The sequence below is a fragment of the Corvus kubaryi genome, unplaced genomic scaffold (genome assembly GCF_017639235.1).
Source record: "Corvus kubaryi isolate FWS band 111438036 unplaced genomic scaffold, C.kubaryi_AGA036_p1.0 121, whole genome shotgun sequence".
Taxonomy (NCBI): Eukaryota; Metazoa; Chordata; class Aves; order Passeriformes; family Corvidae; genus Corvus; species Corvus kubaryi.
In genome coordinates this window covers 169,618-191,914 of record NW_024580656.1, presented here as the reverse complement: position 1 = coordinate 191,914, position 22,297 = coordinate 169,618, and the positions used below count along the sequence as shown (strand labels likewise).

General features: G+C 56.7%; 2 protein-coding genes across 7 annotated transcripts in view; both read left to right on the top strand.

The window, feature by feature from the left end:
- The first annotated feature begins 4,519 nt into the window (after positions 1-4,519).
- Positions 4,520-17,373, top strand: LOC121666600 (calcium/calmodulin-dependent protein kinase type IV-like). 6 transcript variants are annotated; one of them, XM_042032649.1, is made up of 13 exons: positions 4,520-4,613; positions 4,975-5,374; positions 5,800-5,927; positions 8,956-9,034; positions 9,325-9,387; positions 11,691-11,773; positions 11,861-11,933; positions 12,591-12,681; positions 12,777-12,851; positions 13,112-13,187; positions 13,310-13,436; positions 14,531-14,683; positions 15,043-17,373. In XM_042032649.1, the coding sequence occupies exons 3-13, from the start codon at positions 5,830-5,832 to the stop codon at positions 15,253-15,255; spliced, it is 1,131 nt and encodes a 376-aa protein (XP_041888583.1). In that variant the 5' UTR covers positions 4,520-4,613; positions 4,975-5,374; positions 5,800-5,829; the 3' UTR covers positions 15,256-17,373. The 6 variants fall into 6 exon arrangements, with proteins under 6 accessions (XP_041888583.1, XP_041888662.1, XP_041888497.1 ...); XM_042032728.1 differs by lacking the exon at positions 4,520-4,613 and having other exon boundaries at positions 4,865-5,368; XM_042032563.1 differs by lacking the exon at positions 4,520-4,613 and having other exon boundaries at positions 4,865-5,368; positions 5,797-5,927.
- Positions 17,374-17,958: 585 nt separating this feature from the next.
- Positions 17,959-22,297, top strand: part of PWWP3A (PWWP domain containing 3A, DNA repair factor) — a 10,359-nt gene continuing 6,020 nt past the window's right edge. The window contains exons 1-6 of the mRNA XM_042032256.1: positions 17,959-18,019; positions 18,620-18,662; positions 19,322-19,417; positions 19,962-20,053; positions 20,310-20,380; positions 20,770-21,735. Of these exons, the coding sequence (XP_041888190.1) occupies positions 19,361-19,417; positions 19,962-20,053; positions 20,310-20,380; positions 20,770-21,735 (1,186 nt within the window). The 5' untranslated portion in view covers positions 17,959-18,019; positions 18,620-18,662; positions 19,322-19,360. The remainder of the gene's footprint in view (positions 18,020-18,619; positions 18,663-19,321; positions 19,418-19,961; positions 20,054-20,309; positions 20,381-20,769; positions 21,736-22,297) is intronic.

Sequence of the window (22,297 nt, the reverse complement as noted above, 5' to 3'; positions counted from 1 at the left end):
CCGCAGCCTTAGTGATCCCTGCGCCGGGGCTGTGACTGACACAGCTTTGAGGCTCTAAGGCGTATTTTGAATTTCTAAAACCTCTCAGGAAGTCCCCGGGGTGCCTTCTGCCATTGTCTTGTTTCTCCTTTCGCCTTTTTCCCTTTCCACCCCGATCCCCTCCTGCATCCCCCACCGCCTCCTCCCCCTTTTTTTTGCCCCTTCCTCCCCCTAATTCCAGCCCCTCAATCCCTGACATAACCCAGGGTTTTTTTCCCCTTTCCCCCCATGTTTACGCTCCGACTCTCCCCGGAGCTGCTCAGCCACTTTGCAAACACGATTTAAAAAAAAAAAAACCAACAACCAAAAAAAAACCCCAGAGAAAAACTAAATAAAGCTCTAAAAGTTCCCAAATCCTTGATCCACCACGGAGAAGAGGAGCTTTACTTGTTTGCTTTTAATCAGCTGACACAAACCCCAGGATGTGTTGAAAAATAATAATAGTAGAAATAAATCTTTCGCCGAGTCGTAATAGAAATAAATCTTTCACCTAATCTTAATAGAAATAAATCTTTTACCTAATCTTAGTAGAAATAAAGCTCTCAGCTAATCTGTGGCGAGCTTGTGTCTGTCCCGCTGCCCGCGCCGCTCCGGCCATCCATCCCCATCCATCCCCATCCATCCCCATCCATCCCTGTCCATCCCCGTCCATCCACCCTCATCCCTCCCCATCCATCCCCGCAGGGGTCATGCAGAGTGACCATCCCATAGGATCTGGATGAGGAGTTTCCCTCTGGACGAAGCTTTCCCACCCAAAGGGATCAGAGCCCCCGACCCCTCCTCGGACCAGGCTGTTCCCGGCGCAGGATCCGGGCTCTGCCCCATCCCCGCCCCGTCCCCCGACCCCTCCGGGCTCGGCACTGTATAACCATTTCCCATTTCCAGTCTTAATCTTATAAGAATGAATTGAGAATGACCAGTGTAAATACACAGGTGCCACTGGGAGCAGAAACCACTCTTTAATCTCGGATATGAAAACAATTCCCTGCTCCGCGCGCTGGCAATCAGCGAGTGCCATCAGCGCCGCGCTCTCCCCGGGAACACGAGAGCTTATAAATATGAATTAGTGCAGAGAAAATCTACTCTCTTACCTAAAACTAAATGTTATCTGGGTCCCTTTCCAGCAGTGGCTGACATTTCCAGAGTGCTTTTAGTCACATCTGCGGGAAGACAACTCATTTCTTGTCTAAAAAAAAAAAAGAAGAAGGAAGAGAGAGAGAAAGGGAAGAGGAGGAAGTGGAGGAGGACGCAGGCAGACGCTGGGAAAGAGGGAATGCTGGATGCCTGAGCCTCCTCTGGAGAGGGGAGATGCTGGGTGGGCTCTGGGATGGCTCCTTAAGGTCGCTGGGATGAGGATGGAGCGGCCGAGGAAGATGAAGCCCCGAGGAGGTGGCACAAGGTGGCTCTCAGGTGCCACCGGAGCGAGGCCTCCAAGTGTGGGTGCTCCTGGTTGGGGAGCTGAGCAGCCCTGGGATGGCTCTGAGTGCCCCCCACTTGCTGGGGTCTTGTTTGGGGTGGGACACGAGGAGTGGGGTCCCCAACCGGTCCCTCGAGCAGTGTCAGCATCCAGTGCCACAGGAGCGGTGTATTCCATGGGATGGGTGCCCGCAGCCCCGGCATGGAGACCCTTGGGTTCCTCTGGGTGAGGGGAGACTGGGAGGGGTCCCACAGGGATTCTCGTGTGCCACCTCTTCCCTAAGTCCTGGTGATCCATGGCCAGGCAGGGTTGGAGCAGCACCTGTGGAGCTCCCGCAGCAGCAGGGTCTGACCCCAGAGCAGGAATCGCTGCCGGAGCTGGGAACATCCCTGGGGACGTCTGGAAAATGGGAAGAGTCAGCGACCACACCCAAGGCCCTGCCAGAGCTGGGGAAACTGAGGCACGGTGTGGGAACTGTTCCCAAAGCCCGGCTGAGGGGGGATCTCTTTGGAAAGAGAGGCGATTCTGGGGCAGGGGGCATCCTGGGCTTCCTCAGCCGCTGGACCCTGTCCCAGGCATGGGGTTTGGGATGCTCCAGCAGCATCCCGGCCTCCAGCACCTCTCCTGCCCCTCTCACCCTCAGCATCCCTCCCACCTCTCTCTCACCCCCTGCTTCTGGCATCTCGAGGCACCCTCAGAAGAGCCCCAAAGCCCCCCGAAGAGCCGGCGATGGGGCAGGAACTGCAAACCCCCTCCCAGAGCCCGGCTGCAATCCCGCTCTCCCCCGCAACCACGTCGGCGAGGGAAGGATCCAGAGCCGGGAGAGGCTCTAATGGGATGCTTAAGCCGCCTTTTAGGTTTTTAATGAGCGGATCCCGGCAGGAATGCTAAACACGGGCAGGTACAGCCCTGCCTCGCCGGCAGCCGCGCGTGTTCCCGTGTCCTTGTCTGGCTCAAGTGAGCTCTGACCTCATTTGCTTCGCGCCGTTCAATTAACGAGGCGAGCGGCGCTGGGGGGAAGGGGGGGATGCCGGGGGGGGGTCACCCCATGTATTAATTTCCATTTTATGTTCCAAACAATTGAGCAGCACACGGCGGCAGCCGGTGCCTCGCGGGGCCGTTCCCAGACTCCGCTCTGGGATTTGTCCGAGACCCCCAGCCCAGTGCTGGGGGCTTGGGGGGTTTGGGGGGGGTCCCACTTCGGCCTCACCATCCCATTTTCCATCCTGGAGGGGCCCTTTCACTGTGTTTGGATAATGTCCCTCCATCTTGTGCTTCATCCGGAACGTCGATGGCTGCCAATGAGACAGAAATGATTGGGGAAAGGGCGAGAGAGGGAGAGAAATGTTTCCCGGGATGTTAAAATAGCCACTTCAGGCACCTAAATTTATGCTGCTCTGAAATGGATTTTAGTCCGGGGTAATGAGAGAACAAAATAATTAATTCCTCTCCCGCAGACAAAAGGCCGGAGGCGCCGATCCAGCCCCACCGTCCCACCAAACCGGCGGAGGATGGGACAATTCCTGCTGCCAGCGGCTGGATCTCCACCTTGGGAATATGTCCCGGTGCTGCAAAGGGCACCCCGCACCTCTTGGGGATTTTGGGGTGCTGCAGCGTGCAGGGGACCGGAGCTGCCCCATCCCAAAATCCCCATTTCCCGCTGCCCAGCGCCGTGCCCCATCCCGTGCCCACCCGCGGGTGTCTGTGGGTGCCGTGGGGGGGTTGCAGCCCTCTCCAGGAGCCCAATTATGGGATTTCCAAAGGGAAGGAGCTGCCTCCCCGCTGCCAACACAGCCCTCCACTCTTTGGGGATGAACGGGGGGATTGTGCTTGTTCGGGATCGAGTGATCAATATTAATTATGCAAAGCAGCCTCTCCAGCCCACCCTTGTCTCCACAACATTCCAGGACGGGGGAGAGACGGAGGCAGAGTCAATTTATTCATGGAGCAGGTCACTCCCTGTACGAACATCCCTTTCAAAAGGGAGTTGCAACTGGAGGAGATCAAGCAGGGCTGAGTTTGCCTCCCTCAGATATGATAAAATATTCTAATAAATACTCGGGAAGCCCGTGACAAGGAGAACGTTTCAGGCTGGCGAGATCCTCGTGGCGGGGCCTTTTGTGGGGGTCTTCTGTTTTTGTTGAGGGATTTGGGGGGTTCTGCAGCATCCTCAGGGCCCGTCTACCCTTCGGTCCTGCTGGATGCCCTCAGGATTTCGAATTTTTAATAGAAAAACATAAAAATCTGCTGTTTCCTCACCTTGGATGTTCAGGAGGGATTTTCTCCTCCCTTTGCTGTGGGGAACACCACACCCCGTGGGGCTCCCCGACAGCGTGGGTGGCCCCAGACACGGGGACAACGGCACCCCAGCCCTATCCCCACTCCCACCCTGTTCCTGGCCCCATTCCAGCCTCATTCCTATCCTTTTCCCAGACAAATCACAGCCCTATCTTCACTCCCACCCCATTCCTGGACCTGTTCCATCCTCATTCCCATCTCATCCCCACTCCCATCCCATCCCTGGCCCCATCCAAACACCATCCACAGTCCCAGCCCAATCCTATCCCTGGCCCCGTCCCATCTCCTTCTCTAATTCCATGTCCACTCTGATTCTGTTCCTGCCAGGCCCAGATCACCCCATTCCCAATCCAAGTCTCACCCTGGCCCTATTCCCCTCCCATCCCATCCCCATTCCCATCTCATCCCTGACCCTATCCCAACCCAACCCCCACCCTCATCCCATCCTCAGTCCCAGCCCTGCCCTATCTCATCCCATCTCCAATCCCATCTCCATTCCCGCCCCGTTCCTGGCCCCACCCCATCCCCAATCCCACCCCAACCCCACCCATCCCTGGTCCCACCTCCCCTGCCCATCCCCCTGCTCCAGCCGGGCGCCACCATTCCCAGTCCCATTCCCACCCTTCCCAGCCCATTCCCACTCCAGCCCCGTAACCCAAACCCTCCCCAATCCCACTCCAGCCCCGCCCCGTCCCCTCCCCCCCCCCCCTTTCCCCCCCCCCCCCCCCGTTCCCATCCGGGGGGCGACGGCGTCACCGTGCGGCCGCTCCGGGCAGCGCCCGCGCCCCCCCCGGGACGAGACCCCCGGCACCGGGGGGTTCCCGGTTCTGGCTGCTCGGGGGGACACGGCCCGGCCCCGGTGGGTGCGGGGCCGCGGGTGCTCCCCAGGCTGCGGGGCGGGATGGGGGGGCGCGGCACCGGGGGGATTCCGGGTGCTCCCGGGGAGCGGCCGCGGTGCCCCCGCCCTGGTGCCGCTGCGGGGCCGGGTCCTGCCGCTGCGGGGAGTGGGGTCGGGGCCGCCCGGACCCCCCCAAGCACCGGGCCGGTCCCGCAGCCCCGGGAGGGCGGGGGGCGGCGGGGGCGGTGCAGTGGCGGCGCCGGGCCGGGGGGTGGCACGGCCGAGCCGGGCGGGAGCGCGGCGGAGCCGGTGATGCTGCCTGGGAGGGTCCCGGTGCTCCGCAGCCCCGGCCCCGCATCCCCACCTTCCTCTCTCCCTGCAGCGCTGCGCTCCCGCAGCCCGGCAGCCTCCCATCCCTGCCTCCCGGTGCTGCCCGCTATCCCGGCATCCCAGCGCTCCCGCATCCCGGCATCCTCCCATCCCTGCATCCCTCCATTCCTGAATCCTCCCATCCCTGTATCCCTGCATCCCTCCATCTTCCCATCCCTGCGTCCTCCCATCCCAGCGCCGCTCAGCGCCCCGTGAAGCCCCGCCGAGGAGCTGAGCCGTGACGCGCCGGTTTGGGGAGCAGCGGGGGGGGCCCGCCCGGGCCCGGGGGGCCGCGGTCAGGCTCAGCACCGGCCCCGGGGGCTCAGGACCCCCCGTGCCCACCCTCGGCACGGCCATCCCGCGCCGGGGATGAGGCAGAGCCGGGGCGGACACGAGCGGCGCCGCAGGTAACGGTACGTGCCGGGCCCCGACCCCACCCCAAAATTACCGGGCCCGCGGGGGCGTGCGGAGGGCCGGGGGGGTTGGGGGAGGCTGCGGGAATCGGGGTGCAAACCAGTCCGTGGGAGCCCGGCCTGCCGGGCTCTGCAAAGCCGGGGGGTGATCCACAGAAAGGTGGGAATGGGGTGGGAAAAGGGGGATGAGGGTGGCGGATAAAGCTGGAGGGGGGACAGATCCCACAGCGGGGGGAATTATCTCGGAAAAGGCAGCGTACGTGCGGGGTGGGAAGGGGATTTGTGGCCGTGATTCCATGGCGCTCAATAATCCCGAGCGCTGGTTTTTCCCGAGCCATCTGGGCACTCGCGGAAGCGCGGGGGGATTGGGTGGGGGTGAGGAGGGGGCCGCGGCGATCGATGCCGGGGTCTCCCCTTCCCAGCAGCTGGCGGGAGCTCGCAGCCCCCAGCCCACCATGCCGTCGTCCAAGAGCGGGAGCGAGTTCTGGATCGATGGATCCCACCGGGAGGCGGCACTGGAAGATTTCTACGTCGTGGGCCCCGAGCTGGGACGGTACCGGACGGGGAGAGCGAACTGGGAGGGGCTGGGAGGGGCAGGAGACCCCCGGGGTGGGAGCGGGTCCTGGTTGGGGTGGGGAGAGGGCTGGAGGGAGGCAGGGAGGGATGAAGGGGAGCAGAGGGGATGCAGGGATGTGGGGAGGGGTGGAGGAATACGGAGGGGATGGATGGGGGGATGGATGAAGGAGAATGGAGGGATGAAGGGATGCAGGAAAGGATGCAGGAAGGGAGGGACAGATACGAAGGGGATGGACGGGTGTGGGAGGAATGGATGAGGAGGGGTGGAAGAATGGAGGGGTGCAGGAGGGGATGGACATGCAGGGAAGACGGATGGATGTGGAAGGGCCATGGAAGGAGGGATGGGAGGATGGATAAAGGGGATGGATGGTGACAGACCCTCCCCTCTCGTGTAACCTGGCACTTGGACTGCCGCCACGGTCTGGGAGCGCTCACTGGGGGTTTGCAGGATGGGCCAGAGGTCCCTGGGCATGTGGAGCTGGATACTCCTCATGTCCATGGCAGGGAGTGGGATTATGGGGAGACTCATCTCCCCTCCGAGCACCCCAAGGCTTTGGGGGTGGGCGATGAGGGTCCCGCCTGCAGCAGCCCCCTGCAAAGGCCAGGCAGTGCCAGCTCCACAAAGGGTCTGGATTTGGCTTGGAGAGCCCATCTGGGGGCTGTGATCCTGGGTGAGGTGTCCCAGTGCCCCCCAGGCAGGGGGGTGCCAGGGGGTGCCGGGAGCCCGTGGTGGGAAGGTTGATGGTCCCACTTGTGGGGTCTCTGGGCTGTGCCAGAGCGGGGGAGGCAGTGCTGCCTCAGAGCCCTGGGTCTGGAACAGGTGGATTTGGTGGTTCAGGCTGGGCCAGACCCAGCTGCCACTGGGTTTCCATCCTCAGAGAATCCTGAAAAACAGCAATTTTGGTAAAAGCAGGAATTTAAGTGTTTGTATCGAGGTGTGGCCATGTCAGCCCAGGGCTTGGCAGCACCCAGCCCTGCACAGAAGGATGTAGGACAGAGGGACAGGCTTGGAGCCCCTGGAATCCATCCATCCACCCATCCAGTTTCAGCACCCAGGTTTAAATCAAGCTGGTCTCAGTCCTGGAGCCACCCACTCACAGCATGTTGGGATCTGGGTGGGATTTGGGCTGGTGGGAGCTCACACGCCATGCACAGCTCTCCCTTAGAGCTTCTCCTGGCAAGGCTGGATCCAGCTCTGGCCAGGAAGCCCCAGGGAGCCGGGCAGGGATGGAGGGAGCCGGGCAGGGATGTGGGGGCAGCGAGGAGGACCCAGCCCGGGGCTGCTTCCAGCCCTCGCGGCGGCCGCACGTTCCGGGCTGTCGGCAAATCCCATTGTTCGGCATTTTCCAGTTCATCTGGAAAGCAAATGCAATTATCTCCCGTCGCAGGCAAGGCTGATTGGGGATATTTATTTGAGGCCTTGAGCGGCGGCTGCGGGGGCCGGCGGGGCCGGGGGCCGAGGTGTGGCGAATTCCGGCGCAGATCCAAGCGCTGCCCTAATTGGGGACGCGTGAGGGGCAGCGCCACGGGCACAGCGGGCACAGGAGCCACCCCGAGTCCTCCTAAACGCCGAGCCGAGCGCTCCTAAATGATCTTGTTAGCGGAGGGAATCAGGCTGGGAATTGTCCGTGCGGAAAAATGCAGAGGGAGGGCGAGAGGCGACAGATCCTGGCTGGGATTCAGCTGTGGAGAGGGGGTGGAGGGTCCTGCCCCCGTGTCCAGCCCAGCTGGGAGCTTCCAAGAATAACCTCGTGGCTTCTCCCGCTGGAACAGCGTTGTTGTGATGCTCGCAGCAGCAGCAGCGATGTCATTTTGGGGTCAAATTGCAGCTTTTGCCCATTTTGCTAAGCTGGTGGCCGCCTCTCCCCTCTCAGCTGGAACAATTCGTTCCCAAGTCGGTTTTTATTTGTAAACTAAAGTTTCATGGGGAATGTTTGGCCAAAGGGAGGAAATGTTTTGGAGCTGGGCCAGGTTGGGGTTCGCCGATCCCAGGTGGATCCCGCAGCATCCCGGTGGAAGCCGGTACCCGGGGCTGCCGTTGCCATGGGAACGCCGTTCCCAAATTCAGCCGGATGAGTTGCAAAATCTGCTCTGGGTTTGAAGACAAATCCCTCCTTTCAGGAGAGCACCCGGGAGCTGCAGCGGGGGGGGAGGTTGGTGGGCTCAGGGGATTGTTTTGGTGTGAAAGTCGGTGGTTTTGGGGGTCTGCTCTTGCCGGGCACCTCCAGGCACAGCCTGAGCTCCGTCCCAGAAGGCGGCGAAACCAAAGTGCGGTAAAACGCGGCCGATGACTCGGGGGCAGGAATTAATCTGCTCCAGGAGCCAGGCAAGGAGATGAAATTGCAAATGAGCCCCGGCATGGCCCGGAGCGATGCGCTGATTTCACCGTCCAGCGCTCAGGAAACGCGATTAACTCGAGCTGAGATCGCCATCGGCTGAGGGGCGCGGCGGGGAGGCGATGGCGACGGGCCCCGTGTCACCCGGAGCGGTTTCACCCGGCAGGGAGGTGTCTGGGGACAGGGACCGTCCCGTGTGCCGTGGCCCCGGGGGACGCGGCTGGGATGGGGCCCCGGCAGTGTCGCCGCTGTCGCCGAGGGGCTGCGAGTGGGGACACGACGGCTCCGTCCTGTCGTGAAAGCCGCTTAAGGATTTAAACCCCCTGTAGAAGTCGGGTTTAATTAAAATAGCCTGAGCCGGGAAGGATGCGGGAGCAGGGGGATGCAGGAGAGGGACGCGTCAGGAGGGGGGTGCAGGAAGGGGATGCGGGGTGGGGATGAAAGAGAGGGGTACAGGAAGGGGATGCAGGAGTGGGGGGATCCATGAAGAGTGAGATCCAAGAGGAGGGGGATGTAGGAGGAGGAGGATCCATGAAAAGTGGGATCCATGAAGAGTGGGATCCACGCTGAGCTCCCAGGGCCTGGCACCGCCAAAGGTGCTGGTGGGGGGCACAGGGGGAGCGGGACCCCCAGCTCTGTGCCAGCCTCACGTCCCCCATGCCCTCCCAGGGGAGCCACCTCGGTGGTGTTCAGCTGCCAGGAGAAGGGCACGGGAGCTCCCTACGCTGCCAAGATCCTGAAGAAAACGGTGAGTGAGGCAGGAAAGGGGCTGGGGAGGGGCAGGGGGTGCTTGGGAGGGGTGGTGGTGTCTCTCCTCCCCTGACTCTCAGCACCAGGATGGGCACAGGCCTGGCACTGGGCATCGTTCCCACGATCTGGGGGTCCCAGACGGACACAAGTGCTGGGATTTGGGATGGGGGTGGGCCCTGGGGCAGACATGGAAACGTGCTGGGAGTGATGGGGGGGGTCTCTGTGTGGTGGGGAGCCGGAGCCAGGTAGTGCAAGTGACACAACCTCTGTGTGGGCTCTGCTTCGCAGATCGACAAAAAGATCGTGAGGACGGAGATCGGGGTCCTGCTGCGGCTCTCACATCCCAACATCGTGAGTAGGACCCTCGTGACACAGCTGCCACCTCCCCTTGGGTCGGGCCCACGGCTGCTGGGGGTGGGTTTGCCCTTAACTCAGCCCAGTGCCAAGGGAAGGGCTGGAATGTCCTCGTGCTCATCCTATCTCGGTGCAGGATGAACCCAGCACCCCATGGAAAACCCTCCCTGCACCCCGTGTCCCCTCCCTGCCTCACAGACAGAGTCCAGGTGACTCCTCACTTGCTGCCACATGAAATTCCTGCTCGTTGCAGCTCCTTTGAGCTCCCAGCTCTGATATCCAAGGCCAACGACCCCCCGTCCTCCCCCTCCCCATGCCCTGGCTTGAGATTTCCACCGGGTAAGCAATTTCCATCGAGGCGATCAAACGAATCCCACAGAAAATTGCCCATCTGTAATGAATCCTGCCAGGGGAGATAAAAGGGGAGGCCGGGGCCGTGGGGGCTGGGGCCGTGTCCTGCCCATCGCCATTCCCTTGCTCAGTGCTCCGGGGATAACGGGAGCTCGGCTGGAGCGATTCACAATGCCCAGAGTGGATCTAATCCGGCCTGGGCCAGCAGAGCCCCTCTGGAATGGCAGGGGCTGGGGGGCTCCGTGCCCCCCACCTCCCAAAAAAGGCTCAATCCCGACTGTGTGGTTGCACTGGGAAATTGCAAAAGCACCTTGGAGAACAGCTGGGTTAAGAAAATGACACAAAAAAGGCACCTGGGAGCTGCTGTGGGGCCGGGACAGGCCCTGCTGCTGTTGGGATTGTGATCAGGACATTGCTGGGACACCGCTGGGACATCGCTGGGACATCGTCTTGCCCCTGGCTGCTGCTGCCCAAGCTGCAGCATCCCTCAAACCCCGGGCACAGCTGCTTCCAGCCCAGCCACATCAAACATCCTCGGAACTTTGCCCTCTGGAGAAGCCCCAAAACCTTCACACAAAGAGATGAAGCCAAGAAAAATCCAAACCACCCCAAAACCAGGGATAACAGGGGCAAAGCACTGGGGACGGGGTGTCCCTAAACCTCTCAGCCAGCTCGGCTTGGGCCCATCTTGGGGTGTTTCAATGTTTTGGGGCAATTTGGTGCTTCAGCCTTTTCCACGGAGACATTTCCCCCACCCCAGGACACTTGGGCAGACGCAGGATAACAACCAGGATGGGAATCACGCACTCGGAGCAGCCCAGGTGATACCAGCCGTGGGTGGCAAGAGGCTCCTCTCTGATGTGTTATCAGGAACACCACAGAAAATCCAATTTCCTCCCTCCCCTCTCCAGCCAGCAGCTCCCCGGAGCCCGTGGAGGAGGATCCAGCCCGTTTGAATATTTAAATCCCCAAGGTTTCCGTGGGGTTCTGCTCATCCCAAGTTTCAAGTGATGTTTGAAGAGGAGCTGCTCTGCTCCATTATTGACGCCGGCGCCGCTATCGTGCGGCACCGACCTCGGTGGCGGCTGATAATAGGATTGTAAACTTTTGAAGTTAATAGGAAAATTATAGGGCTCCGTGTATTATTATAATGCAATAAGCTGCCACATAGTGTCTCTCACCCCGCGGGGGATCACGGCTTGTCACCCAGCCTGGGAAGGGGAATGATTAAAGCCCCATGAAATTCGCGGTGTCACAAAAGTCTTAAGAAGCGTGAAATTCTTGGGTTTCCATTTTTTCCAAAAAAAAAAAAAAAAAGGAAGAATTGCATTTGGACGTGGCTTTAAGAGAGAATTGTTAATTCCAGATGGGCTGTGCAGGCACAAAGGGCTCCTGTGGGAGCTAAACTGCAAAAATCGGGAGGAAAACACAGGTTTGGTGCCTCCTCTGCTGCAGAACAGTCCAAGGGACATTCCCAGAGCCTTGATCCCAGAGTGGCCATGACCTCGCAGGGCTGTGTCCGGCTCTCCCTCATCCCAGCCAGGGCAGGAGTGCAGGATCCATCCCGGGGGATGCAGCCGGGGTCACTCTCACACTGCAGGAGCAACAGAGGCTCCGAGGTGCCGACGGAGCTGCGAAATTAAAATGCGCTCAAGGAGCTCCTCTGACAAACGAGCTCAGAGATGAGAAGAGGATAAAGGCACCAGCTCTTCCCATTCCCAGATCCATCCTTATTCTGTGTTAAGTGAGCGGGGCTGCTGCGAACTGTTAAAAAAATTCAGGTGGAAACAAATCAAGAGTGGGGAAAAACCAACTCGAGGAGGGAAATGCGCTGGTTTGCCCTGAACCAACCCTTTCCCCCCTCCCTGGCAATCAGAGCCTCCTCCCGGCACAGCCAGGATGTGTTCCCACATCCCACATCCCAAAATCCCTCCTGTTGCTCTTTCCAGATCAAGCTGAAGGAGATTTTCGAGACGCCCTCGGAGATCGCGCTGGTGCTGGAGCTGGTGACGGGAGGAGAACTCTTCGACAGGTATGGATCCACTCCGGGGGATGGATCCCAGTGGGATGTGGGAGGAGGATGAGGATGGAGGGGGCTGAAGGCTCTGTGTGCCCACAGGATTGTGGAGAGGGGGTTCTACAGCGAGCAGGATGCGGCTCACGTGGTCAAGCAGATCCTGGAGGCCGTTTCGGTAAGGTCACCCTGGGGATGGCCCAGTGAGGGGGTCCCGGGGGTGGTTTGGGGGTGGCACTGGGGGGGCTGCACCCAAATATCCCTGGGGAAAGGCACCCAGAGCTGCCCCCATCCCAAATATCCTGACAGACAAGGGCCTGGAGCTGCAGCCATCACAAATATCCCTGGGGGGAGGCACCCGGAGCTGCACTGATCCCAAATATCCCTGAGGAGAGGGACTCAGAACTGCCCCCAGCCCAAATATCCCTGAGGAGAAGTGCCTGGAGTTGCCCCATCCCAAATACCCCTGGGGGGGAGAGGCATCCAGAGTTGCACTGATCCCAAATACCCCTGGGGAGAGGCAGAGCTGTCCCCATCCCAAATACCTCCTTTATCCGCTCTCCTTTGGCCTTCCAAAGGCACTGCTGGGAGAAGGTGGATCAGCTTTTAGGGGGGCTGAAGGAGAGGAAGGAGGAAGGTCAAGGCTGCTCTGCATCCCATAGTTTCCATGGCAACGGGAGGCTTTAAAAACGGGAACTCCTAACTGGAAACAGCACTGCCACAGCGGTGGCTGTTCCCGAGCTGGTCCTGAGTTTGTGACGGGTCCCCAGGTGCTGCTGCCACCTCCCAAATTCCGTCCCTTCCTTCTCACATCCCACTGTTCCTCTTTTTGCAGTATTTGCACGAGAACGGAGTCGTCCACCGGGACCTGAAGCCGGAGAATCTGCTCTACGCAGACCTGTCCCCGGACGCGCCCCTCAAAATCGGTGGGTTGGGGGCCCTGGCTGGGGGGGCTGTGGCACGAGAGGGGATCCCAGTGCCCCTCCCTGATGGCAATGCCACTCCCTCGTGTCCCCGCAAGGTGACTTCGGGCTCTCCAAGATCGTGGATGAACAGGACACCATGAAAACCGTGTGTGGGACACCGGGGTACTGCGGTGAGCGGGGAGGGGGGAACCGGGGGTGGGAGGGACAATCTGGGGGAGAGGAAAGCTGGGGACAGGAGGGACATTCCGAGCAGGTTTCCCTGCCTGAGGCCGGGCACAGCTCGGTGCAGGGATGGCTGGCGCTGTGCCACATCTGGCTGGCACAGAGCCACATTTATCCCTTTTTTCTCCACACCTGGGAGATGCTGCCGGTGCCCAGCGGGGTTTTCTCTGCCTGTGAGCGTATTTGACCCCCCAAACTTTGCTTCCAGCCCCCGAAATCCTGCACGGGTGTCCCTACGGGCCCGAGGTGGACATGTGGAGCGTGGGCGTCATCACCTACATCCTGTGAGTGCCACAGCCGTGGGACACGGCGGGGATGGGTTTGTCCCCTCTGTCCCACAGCACCGGTGCCACGGGGGGGGCTGGGTTTGTCCCACCGTGTCCCACGGCTCCTGTCCCCTCTCCAGGCTCTGTGGCTTCGAGCCCTTCTTCGACCCGCGGGGGGATCAGTACATGTACAGCCGCATCCTCACCTGCGACTACGAGTTCGTGTCCCCCTGGTGGGACGAGGTGTCCCCCAACGCCAAGGATTTGGTGAGCGAGGCAGTGCCGGGGCTTGTGAAACTAAAAATTATTTTTATTTTAAAATTTATTTTAATTTAATTTAATTTAATTTTATTTTATTTTATTTTACTTTATTTTATTTTATTTTACTTTACTTTACTTTATTTTACTTCCTTTGACTTTATTTGACTTTATTTTAATTCATTTTACTTCATTTTATTTTATTTTATTTTATTTTTATTTTTTTATTATTTTATTTTACTTTATTTTACTTTATTTTATTTTATTTTATTTTACTTTATTTGACTTCATTTTATTTCATTTTACTTCGTTTTACTTTATTTCATTTTACTTCATTTTACTTCATTTTATTTCATTTTACTTCGTTTTACTTCATTTTATTTTATTATTTTATTTTATTTTACATTATTTTTATTTATTGATTCGATTTTATTATTTATTCCATTTTATTTATTTGTTGTGTATTGTTATTATTTCTTTTATGATTTCATTTTTATCCCTTTATTTATTAATTACTTTATTTATTTATAACATTTTGATTGCTTATTTGATTATTTCATTTGTATCTATTTACTAATTTCTTTAATTTCATTTATTTCTCACACATTTTTATTATTGATTGATTGATTTATGGTTTTATTTTTATGTGTTTATTACATTTTTTGTTTTATTTATTTATGACAAATTTCCATTTATTTATTTATCACTCTTTTCATTATTGATTCCATTTATTTTGTGATTTTATTTTTATTTATTACATTTATTCATTTATTTATTAATCACATATTTTTATTCTTGATTTCATGTCTTTCATTATTTCATTTTTATTTGTTTATTTATTTATTTACTGCCTATATTTATTTCATTACATTTATTTATTTATCACACATTTCTAGGAATTATTTCATTTCTCATGCGAATTTATTATTTATTTATTTAGTACACGCTCTTGCTTCCTCTAACTTCTTTTATTTATTCCTTATTTTTCTGACTGATTTTCTGATTCATTACCATATATACTACGCATCCACGATAATTCCTTCTTACTTTACCGTGAGTTATTTCAAAATAACAAAAACTCGGCGTGGTTTCGGTGATTTCAGGTCAGAAAATTGATCGTTTTGGACCCGCAGAAGAGGCTGACGGTTTATCAGGCCCTGGAGCACCCCTGGGTCACCGGGAAAGCGGCGAAATTCGCTCACATGGACAGCACGCAGAAGAAACTGCAGGAATTCAACGCCAGGAGGAAACTGAAGGTGAGGAGGGGACATCTGGCACCTTGGGGGACACTGCCACATCCCCGGCCACGGCCTACAGGGCCCAGAGAGTGGCTTCCAAGGGCAGAATTCTGCCAAACACCCTCTTGGGGTGCCAAGGGAAGGTGTGGAGCTGTGCCAGGGGGCTTGGGATGGATTTTGGATTTTAGGGAAAGGTTCCTCCCCCAGAGGGTGCTGAGTTCCCCCAGGGAATGGGCCCGGCCCCCAGGCTGCCAGAGCTCCAGGAGAGTTTGGACAATGCTCCCAGGGGTGGACAGGGTGGGATTGTTGGGGTGTCCTGGGCTGGGCCTGGAGGTGGGAACATTGCACAATTCCCTAATTCTCTGCCTTTGCTCCAGGCCGCCATGAAAGCCGTGGTGGCCTCCAGCCGCTTGGGCAACCACGGCCACCACGACTGCTCCCGCAGCAGCCGCGGCCAGCGGGGACCCCGGGGCCTGCCCCAGCCCGCGGGGACCGGCGGCCCCGAGGCCACCACGGAGCTCGCCGTGTTCCAGAGTGACCACCCCGCCGTGGCCCCGGTGGCCGTGCCAGGCGCCGGCTGTGACAGTTAACGGGCCCGGAGCAGTGACACCGCCCAGCCTTGGCTGCTGCCGGGGGGCCCGGAGAGCCCCGAGCCCGTGGTCTGGGCTCTGGAACATCCTCGTGTCATGTCCTGTCACCCCCTGGTTGCTGTCCCTGTGTCTGTGCCCGCCTGGCTGAGGGGACGAGGAGGTGACTTTGTCTTCCCACTCTCCAGCAGTCTGGGCCGCTGTGGCTTGGAAAGATCCCGAAAAACGAGGAGCAAACAGCAGAACTAAGGATTTCTCCCACTTTTCCCTGCAAAGGCAGAGAGTTGTCTTTAAGGGGTTCCTCTAAACAGTTCTGGAGGTTTCATTTCTTCGAATTGTGCTGCCGTAGCTGTGACACCTCCAGCACTGTCACCAGCCCAGCTGTGGGGTCTCTGCTGTGTTAGGCGGGGTTTTAGGAGCCTCTGACCCCACATGTTCGATCCTCTCCGGACAACAGCCCATGCCAGTGGTTCCCTTGTCACTCCCAGGCAGTAGCCGAGCCCTGGGTTGTGTTTTTTTTGGGTGTGTTCCCCACCTTCAGCCTGCTGTGGATCCCTGCTGCTGGTGGTGGTAGGGTGGTCACGGACTGGCAATGCCGGTCCGGCCTCCCCTTGGCATTCCAGGTCAGGATTGACACCATTTTAACACAGGAATTTACACAATTCTTGAGTAAGAACAACACAATTGTTTGTACTTTGTGAGCCTCTACCACGTAACTGCTGTTCCCTGACAGAGGACAATGAGTTTATACCGTTTTTATTCTTATTTTTTAATGGAATCACCAGACAAACTTCTTGAAAGGAATTTTTTTTTTTTTTTTAAAGGCAGGAAACAGGATAAGCACTTTTAGAGTTTAATACAGAGCAAGTGACCAGACAGGAAAAGCCATATTCCATGTGGGAATTAGGGAGAGTTGGTGGGATCCTGCCAGGTTTGACACCCAAGGCAGCAACCATGACCTGCACCCCTACATTTTGGGCTTAGAATGGTGTGTTCTGGGTAAAAATCCCACCTGGAGGAGAATAAATATGTCCAGGAAGTTCATTCCCCCCAGGATGGGGGCGCAGAATTGAGCAGCTGGGACAGGAAGGGCAGAAAAAACCCCCCAAAATCGGATGTTTTGCCGAAGGTGACGCAGCGGTGCCGGACCTGAGGGTGACAGAGCAGGGTCAGGAGGTTGAGGCCGGAGCAGGGGAAGGAAAATGTGACACGAGGATTTTGGGTTTATCTCCAGCACGAGCAGAAATGAAAACAGCTCCGTGTCCTAATCCACCCTGGAGCTCGGTGGGGTTGGGGGAGTTGAAGACAGCAGAGAAATTGGGTGTTCAAGAGGGGTTTTAATTGGCAAAATATCAGGGCTTGACCAGAGCTGCAATGTTTTCAACTGAGTTGCTCTTTTATGGGGAAGCAGCTGCCCAGGGAGGTGTCCCAGGGGGGAAATGAAGCCGCTGATCCCACGGGATGCTGCAGCACAGGGAAATTATCCCTTTTTTTTTGGATTTCTGGCAGGAGGGGCAGTTTTTCAATCTCCTTTTTTTTAACCCTGAGGGCTGAACCTTGCAGGGTGCTCAGCTCCAGCGTCCATCCTATCCTCAGTGTGTCCTCCCAACTCCGTGTCGTGTCTCCGGCGGGACCTGAACTCCACCTCGTTGCTCCCTAACCCAGGTTTTAAAGACTATTTTCTATCCTTCGACATGAAATGCTGATTAAAGCCCCTTCCAGGACCAGCCTGGGCACCCCCAGAGCCCGCGAAGCAGGGACTGGTGCTGGGAAAGGCTGAGTTAACAGCCGCATTCCCAATCCTGCAGGAGAACAGGAATTACAGTTGGCAAATCAATTACACAAAGTATCTCCAGTGGCAGAAGGCACTGGGAGGAGGGAGGGGGCTGCGAGCAAAGCCAGAAGAGGAGTTTGTGTCTTATGTTAACAGTATCATTCCAAAGGTATCCGTACTGAAAGATTGGAAAAATGCACTCCTGGGAGGGAAGCCCGCGGAGGCGCATTCCGGTTTGTTGCTGTTTGCAGCGTGTGTTTTGAGTAACGACTTCAGTGTAGCGGTGACAGTTCTGATAGCCAGGTGTTTATAACCAAGTAGAGACAGAATAAAGCATCAAATCTCGAGAGTGAGTGTGGGCTGCGTTTTCTCCGTTTTCCTCAGATCGGCGTGGAACGGTTTGGGTTGGAAGGGAATTGAAGGATCAGCTCGTCCCACCTCCTGCCATGGGCAGGGACACATTCCACTGTCCCAGGTTGCTCCAAGCTGCATCCAACCTGGCCTTGGACATTTCCAGGGTGGGGCAGCCGTAGTTTCTCTGGGAATTGCATTCCAAGAGTTTGGATTAGAACCGCCTTGGATTGAGCCTGCAGGGGGTGCGGCCGGGCCCTGCCCCACGGGTGCTTGGAGCCACCCGGGCCATGGAAGAGATCCCTGCCCACTGGATGGGCTTCAAGCTCCGTCCACCCCAAATTGTTAAATGACGTCACTCTTCTCGGCGATGACGTCACTCACCCCGTTGCCATGCCGCCCTACCCAGAGTGGGAACGACTTCCGCCCAACCCTCCAATAGAAGACGAGGTAGGCGTGGCTACGGTCGCAGCGGGCTCTCCGATTGGCTGAGCCGGGTGTTTTGGCCGCGGCGGGGAGGGCGGGGCGCCAGGCGGCGCTCGCTGATTGGCCCGAGGGGGCGGTGCCGGGCGGCGCATGCGCAGACCCTCACGTGGAGGGCGGCGGCGCGCGCGGGGGGCGGCGTTGTCGGGAGCGCGCACGGTAATGGTGCCCCCTCCCCCGTCCCCCCCTTCCCTCCCCCTCAGAGCGGGGTCTGGGGGGCACACGAGGGTCTGGGGGCCATCACTGGGACCGGGGTTGGGTTTGTGGGAGTCCCGTCCGTCCTCTGACCGGGCGAAGCGAAGGTTCCTTCCCTCCCCTCACCGGGGAGGGTTTGGGGTGGCGTCCCCCGTGAGGGGAGGGTTTGCAGGGGTCCCGTTCGTTCCTCCCCTAACCGAGGCGCTTGGAGGGGTCCATCCCTCACAGAGGGGGGCTTGGGAGTCCCATCCCTCATGGAGGGGGATCTGGGGGGGGGGGGGTCACCGGCTCGGGTTTGGGGGCCCCGTCCCGTCCCCTCCCGTCCCGTCCCTCACCGAGTGTGGGACTGGGGGGGGGGGGAGGTCACTCCCCTCACCGGAGGAGGTTTGGGGGAGGGTCCCGTCCCTCCCCTCGCTGTGGGGGGGTTTGGGCGTCCCGTCCCTCCCCTCAGGTGGGTGTTTGGGCGGTTCCCGCTGTCCCCGCACCGCCTCACGGGGGTCCCGCCCCGGCCCCGCCGTTCCGGGCGGCACTAACGGCCCCTCGTCCCTCTGTCCGCCGCCGCAGGGCCGCGATCCCGGAGCCCCGGCGATCCCAGCACCCGGACCTTGTAAGTACAGGAAGATCTTGGCTTTAATATGTTGTTGGTTTTTTTGTTTCTTTTTCCCCCCAAGCGCTTGAGGAACCCCTGAGGGCTCTGAGGCCGCTCAGGTTTCTGTTGCAAATCATGTGTAAAAATTGGGATCAAATTGCGTGTAAAAAGTATCCAGCTCGTTATCTATCTCGTTACGCTATCTTTAGGGCGTAGTTCCCTATTTTCAGGGTTTGGTCACAGGAAGCTGCGGATGGGGCAGGCCCATGGCTGCATTGTTAAATTCCTGATAGTATTTTCCTCACCCAACACGCTCAGTGAGACCCACTTATGCTCCTGGAATTATGGAATTCTTGAATCCTGGGATGGTTTGAGTTGAAAGGACCTTAAAGCCCATCCAGTCCCATCCCCAGGGACACCTTCCCCTATCCCAGGTTGCTCCAAGCCTTGTCCAACCTGGCCTTGGGCACTTCCAGGGATGGGGCAGCCACAGCTTCTACAGAAAAATGGAATTTAAGGTATAATTTTGGAGAATGCTGCAGGGTGATATAAGTGCAGTGATCCCAAAGCTAAATAATAATAACAAGTTTGATTAAATCTTGTATTTCCTTCAAAAAATGAAGACCAAAATGGACCACGGTGAGTGACACCTTTATTCCCTTTTCTTTTTTCCTCAGAACACCCTGGAATTGCCCTTTTCCACGTGAAGCTCAGCCATGACCGACCAAGAGTTTGTTCTCTGCAAGTGGAAGAGGCGTTTGTGGCCAGCCAAGGTAACGAGGAATGAGGAAATGTTTGTGGCTGTTGCTTGGAAAGGGCTGAAACGGAGCAAGAGGGAAGGGAGAGGTCCCAGCAAACGTGTCTGAACTTGTCTGAGCTGATCTGTGGAGATGCCTCCAATGCTGGAGGAGCCAGCAGGAAAAATGGAGAGGGCCTGGAGTGATGGGACAAGGGGGGAATAACTCCCCACTGCCAGAGGGTGGGGTTGGATGGGATACTGGGGGAGGAATTGTTCCCTGTGAGGGTGGGGACGCCCTGGAATGGATTTCCCAGAGAAGCTGTGGCTGCCCCATCCCTGGAAGTGTCCAAGGCCAGGCTGGACAGGGCTTGGAGCAGCCTGGGACAGTGGAAGGTGTTCCTGCCCGTGGCAGGGGGTGGGATGAGATGGGCATTAAGGTCCCTTCCCACCCAGTCCATCCTGGGATTTTATCATTCTGTGATCCTCAGGCTGCCCCCAGGCACTGTTAAGCTCTTCTTACAAAATCGTTTTGCTGTTGGTCAAGGATTTTAAATGAAGATTTTTCACGTTTAACATAGGTTCTGTGCAAGCCTGGAGTTGCTGGGAGCGGTCCTGTTGCTGCCACGAAAAGGATGGGATTTAAAGCTGAAATCCTTGGCTTGCAGAAGCAGTTAAGTATCCTTGTTCCTGTCACTTGTTTGCATTCTTAGGGGTTAAAAAAGAAAAAAAAAAGGGAAAGAAAGGAATCCTTTTATCTGAAGGTGCCGGTGAGACAGGATCCTGGACTTGCAGAAGGTTTAGGTGTTTAACCCTAACAAGGACAGCTTGGGGGAGGGAATATTTGGGGTTTTTTGCTGGCTGAGAGCAGAGTTGTGGTGCTGGGAGTGTTTTGGGTGCTCATTCTAGTCCCCTTTGTTGTGTTCCAGGGTCAGTGTGAGCTCTGCAAATGCCTTTCCCCTGACAGAGGAGCGGATCAAGGCCATCGCCTCCACCCTGGGTGAGGAGGGAGGGGCCCAAATGTGCTGCTTTGGGTCTTTTCTGGGGGTAAAATCCCTGCAGAAACTCAGCCTGGGGGATACAACTTCTGTATTTCACTTATTTTCTTTTCCCCTTTTCCGTCAAGTTGGAAAATTGGTTAAAAAGGATCATTTTCCTCTTCCCTGGGGTGGTTTGTTGGAGGGATGCTGAAGAAATGTGTGTTTCCCTCAAAATGAGGCACTTCCAGCTTGGTCTCTGCGTGTCTCTACCCTTTGCCTTGGGAGTCATGGATAATTTAAGTGTTAAAAGAAACACTACAAGTAACATCTATTATTTCTTTAATAATACGTTTTGCGTGTGGTAGGATAACGAGGATCATTTCATTTATTGAATGTTCTTCTTCATCAGAGCAAAAGAAAAACATGAGGGAGGCCGTGGAGGAGCTGCAATATCGCTGTTCCCTTAAAATTGCCCTGGATATTCTGCATCAAACTGACTCAGATGCTCAAGTGCCACCTGCAGAAGGACCAGATCCCGAATTTTCCCGGGAGGACGGCGTGGGATCTGCCCCACCCACCCCCTCCCGCAGCTCCTTGTTGCGCTCTCGCTCTAAAAAGTTGGAACCTGAGGCTGCCAAGAGGGAAAGAAAACCCCAAAATAACTGTGGGCTGAAGGATGATCCCAAAGCACGGAGCCAGGGAGGTTCTGTGGCTCCAGAGGGGAGTGGAAAAGCACGTGGAAAGGGGGCAAACCCTTCCAAAGCACATGGAAGTGGAGCCAGAGCACGTGGGGGTGGAACAAACCCTTCCAGGTGTGGTGCCAGGGACTCGTGTGTGGCACCAGCCCCTGACAGTCACAACTGCAAAAAGCCAGAGCCATTACCCAGACAGAGGAAAATCCAGCCCAAAACGAGGAGTGGAGTCTCCTGTAAGCTGAAGGTTGGAAGAAGTCAGCAAGGAAGGAAAAGAGGATGTAGGGATGATTCCCCCCGAGATCAAGCACAGCTGGCGCCTGAGGAGGGGTCTCTACCTGTCCCCTCTAAATCTGTCACCGTGGAACCTCCCAGAAAGACAGGACCTCAGCCTGGGAGAACTTCCCTGGATTTCTCCTGTCAGAGTGCCTCAGATGAGCTGGAGAAAAGCATCAGCAGTGAGAGTGAAAGCCTGGCAAAGCAGCTGGATGGAAGGAGAGAGGCAGAGGGTGGAAAACACCTGGATGGGGCAGGTGTGGCCTCAGGCACAGACAGGAAATGCAGGAACCACTCTGGATCCTCACCTGGGCCTTCTGGTGCCTCCCCTCAGCCTCAGGAGGAGGAAAACCAGCATCCCTCACACCTGCCTGGGAATAAAGCCCCTGACTCTGAGGAGGATGAAGGTGGGCAAATCCCATGGGGAAAGGAAAGCTTCATCCCATGTGGGTGTTGAGCACTGTCACTCATCTGGGAATGCTGCTTTGCTTTTGGGGAAGTGGCTCTTGGGTTACTGATTTAATTCCTTTTGGTTTCTATTCTGTGGAGAAGCAGAAATGCTGATCCCTTCAGTGCTGGGGAAAGGTTTGGGTGGTGCCTGGGCTGTCTGGAATTCCTTGGGGTTTTCCATGGAAAGCTATATTCCTGCCCTTTGAGCTCACAGTTGTTTTCCCTTGCTCCTCTCTGATAAGTTGAGATTAAATGTTTTTAAATGAGCAGGTGCAGGATCTTTAAACCAGCCAGCCCCATTCCTTCCCCTTTTTTCTCTTTTATCCACATGATCAATTAAGAATTAGGATTCCCTAATTAGGAGTATGCAGGTGGGACAGACCCTCTGGGGTCACACTCGGGTGTGTCAGACCCCGTGTCCCCTTGGGGTCACACTCGGGTGTGTCAGACCTTGTGTCCCCTTGGGGTCACACTCAGGTGGGTCAGACCCCGTGTCCCCTCTGGGGTCACACTCAGGTG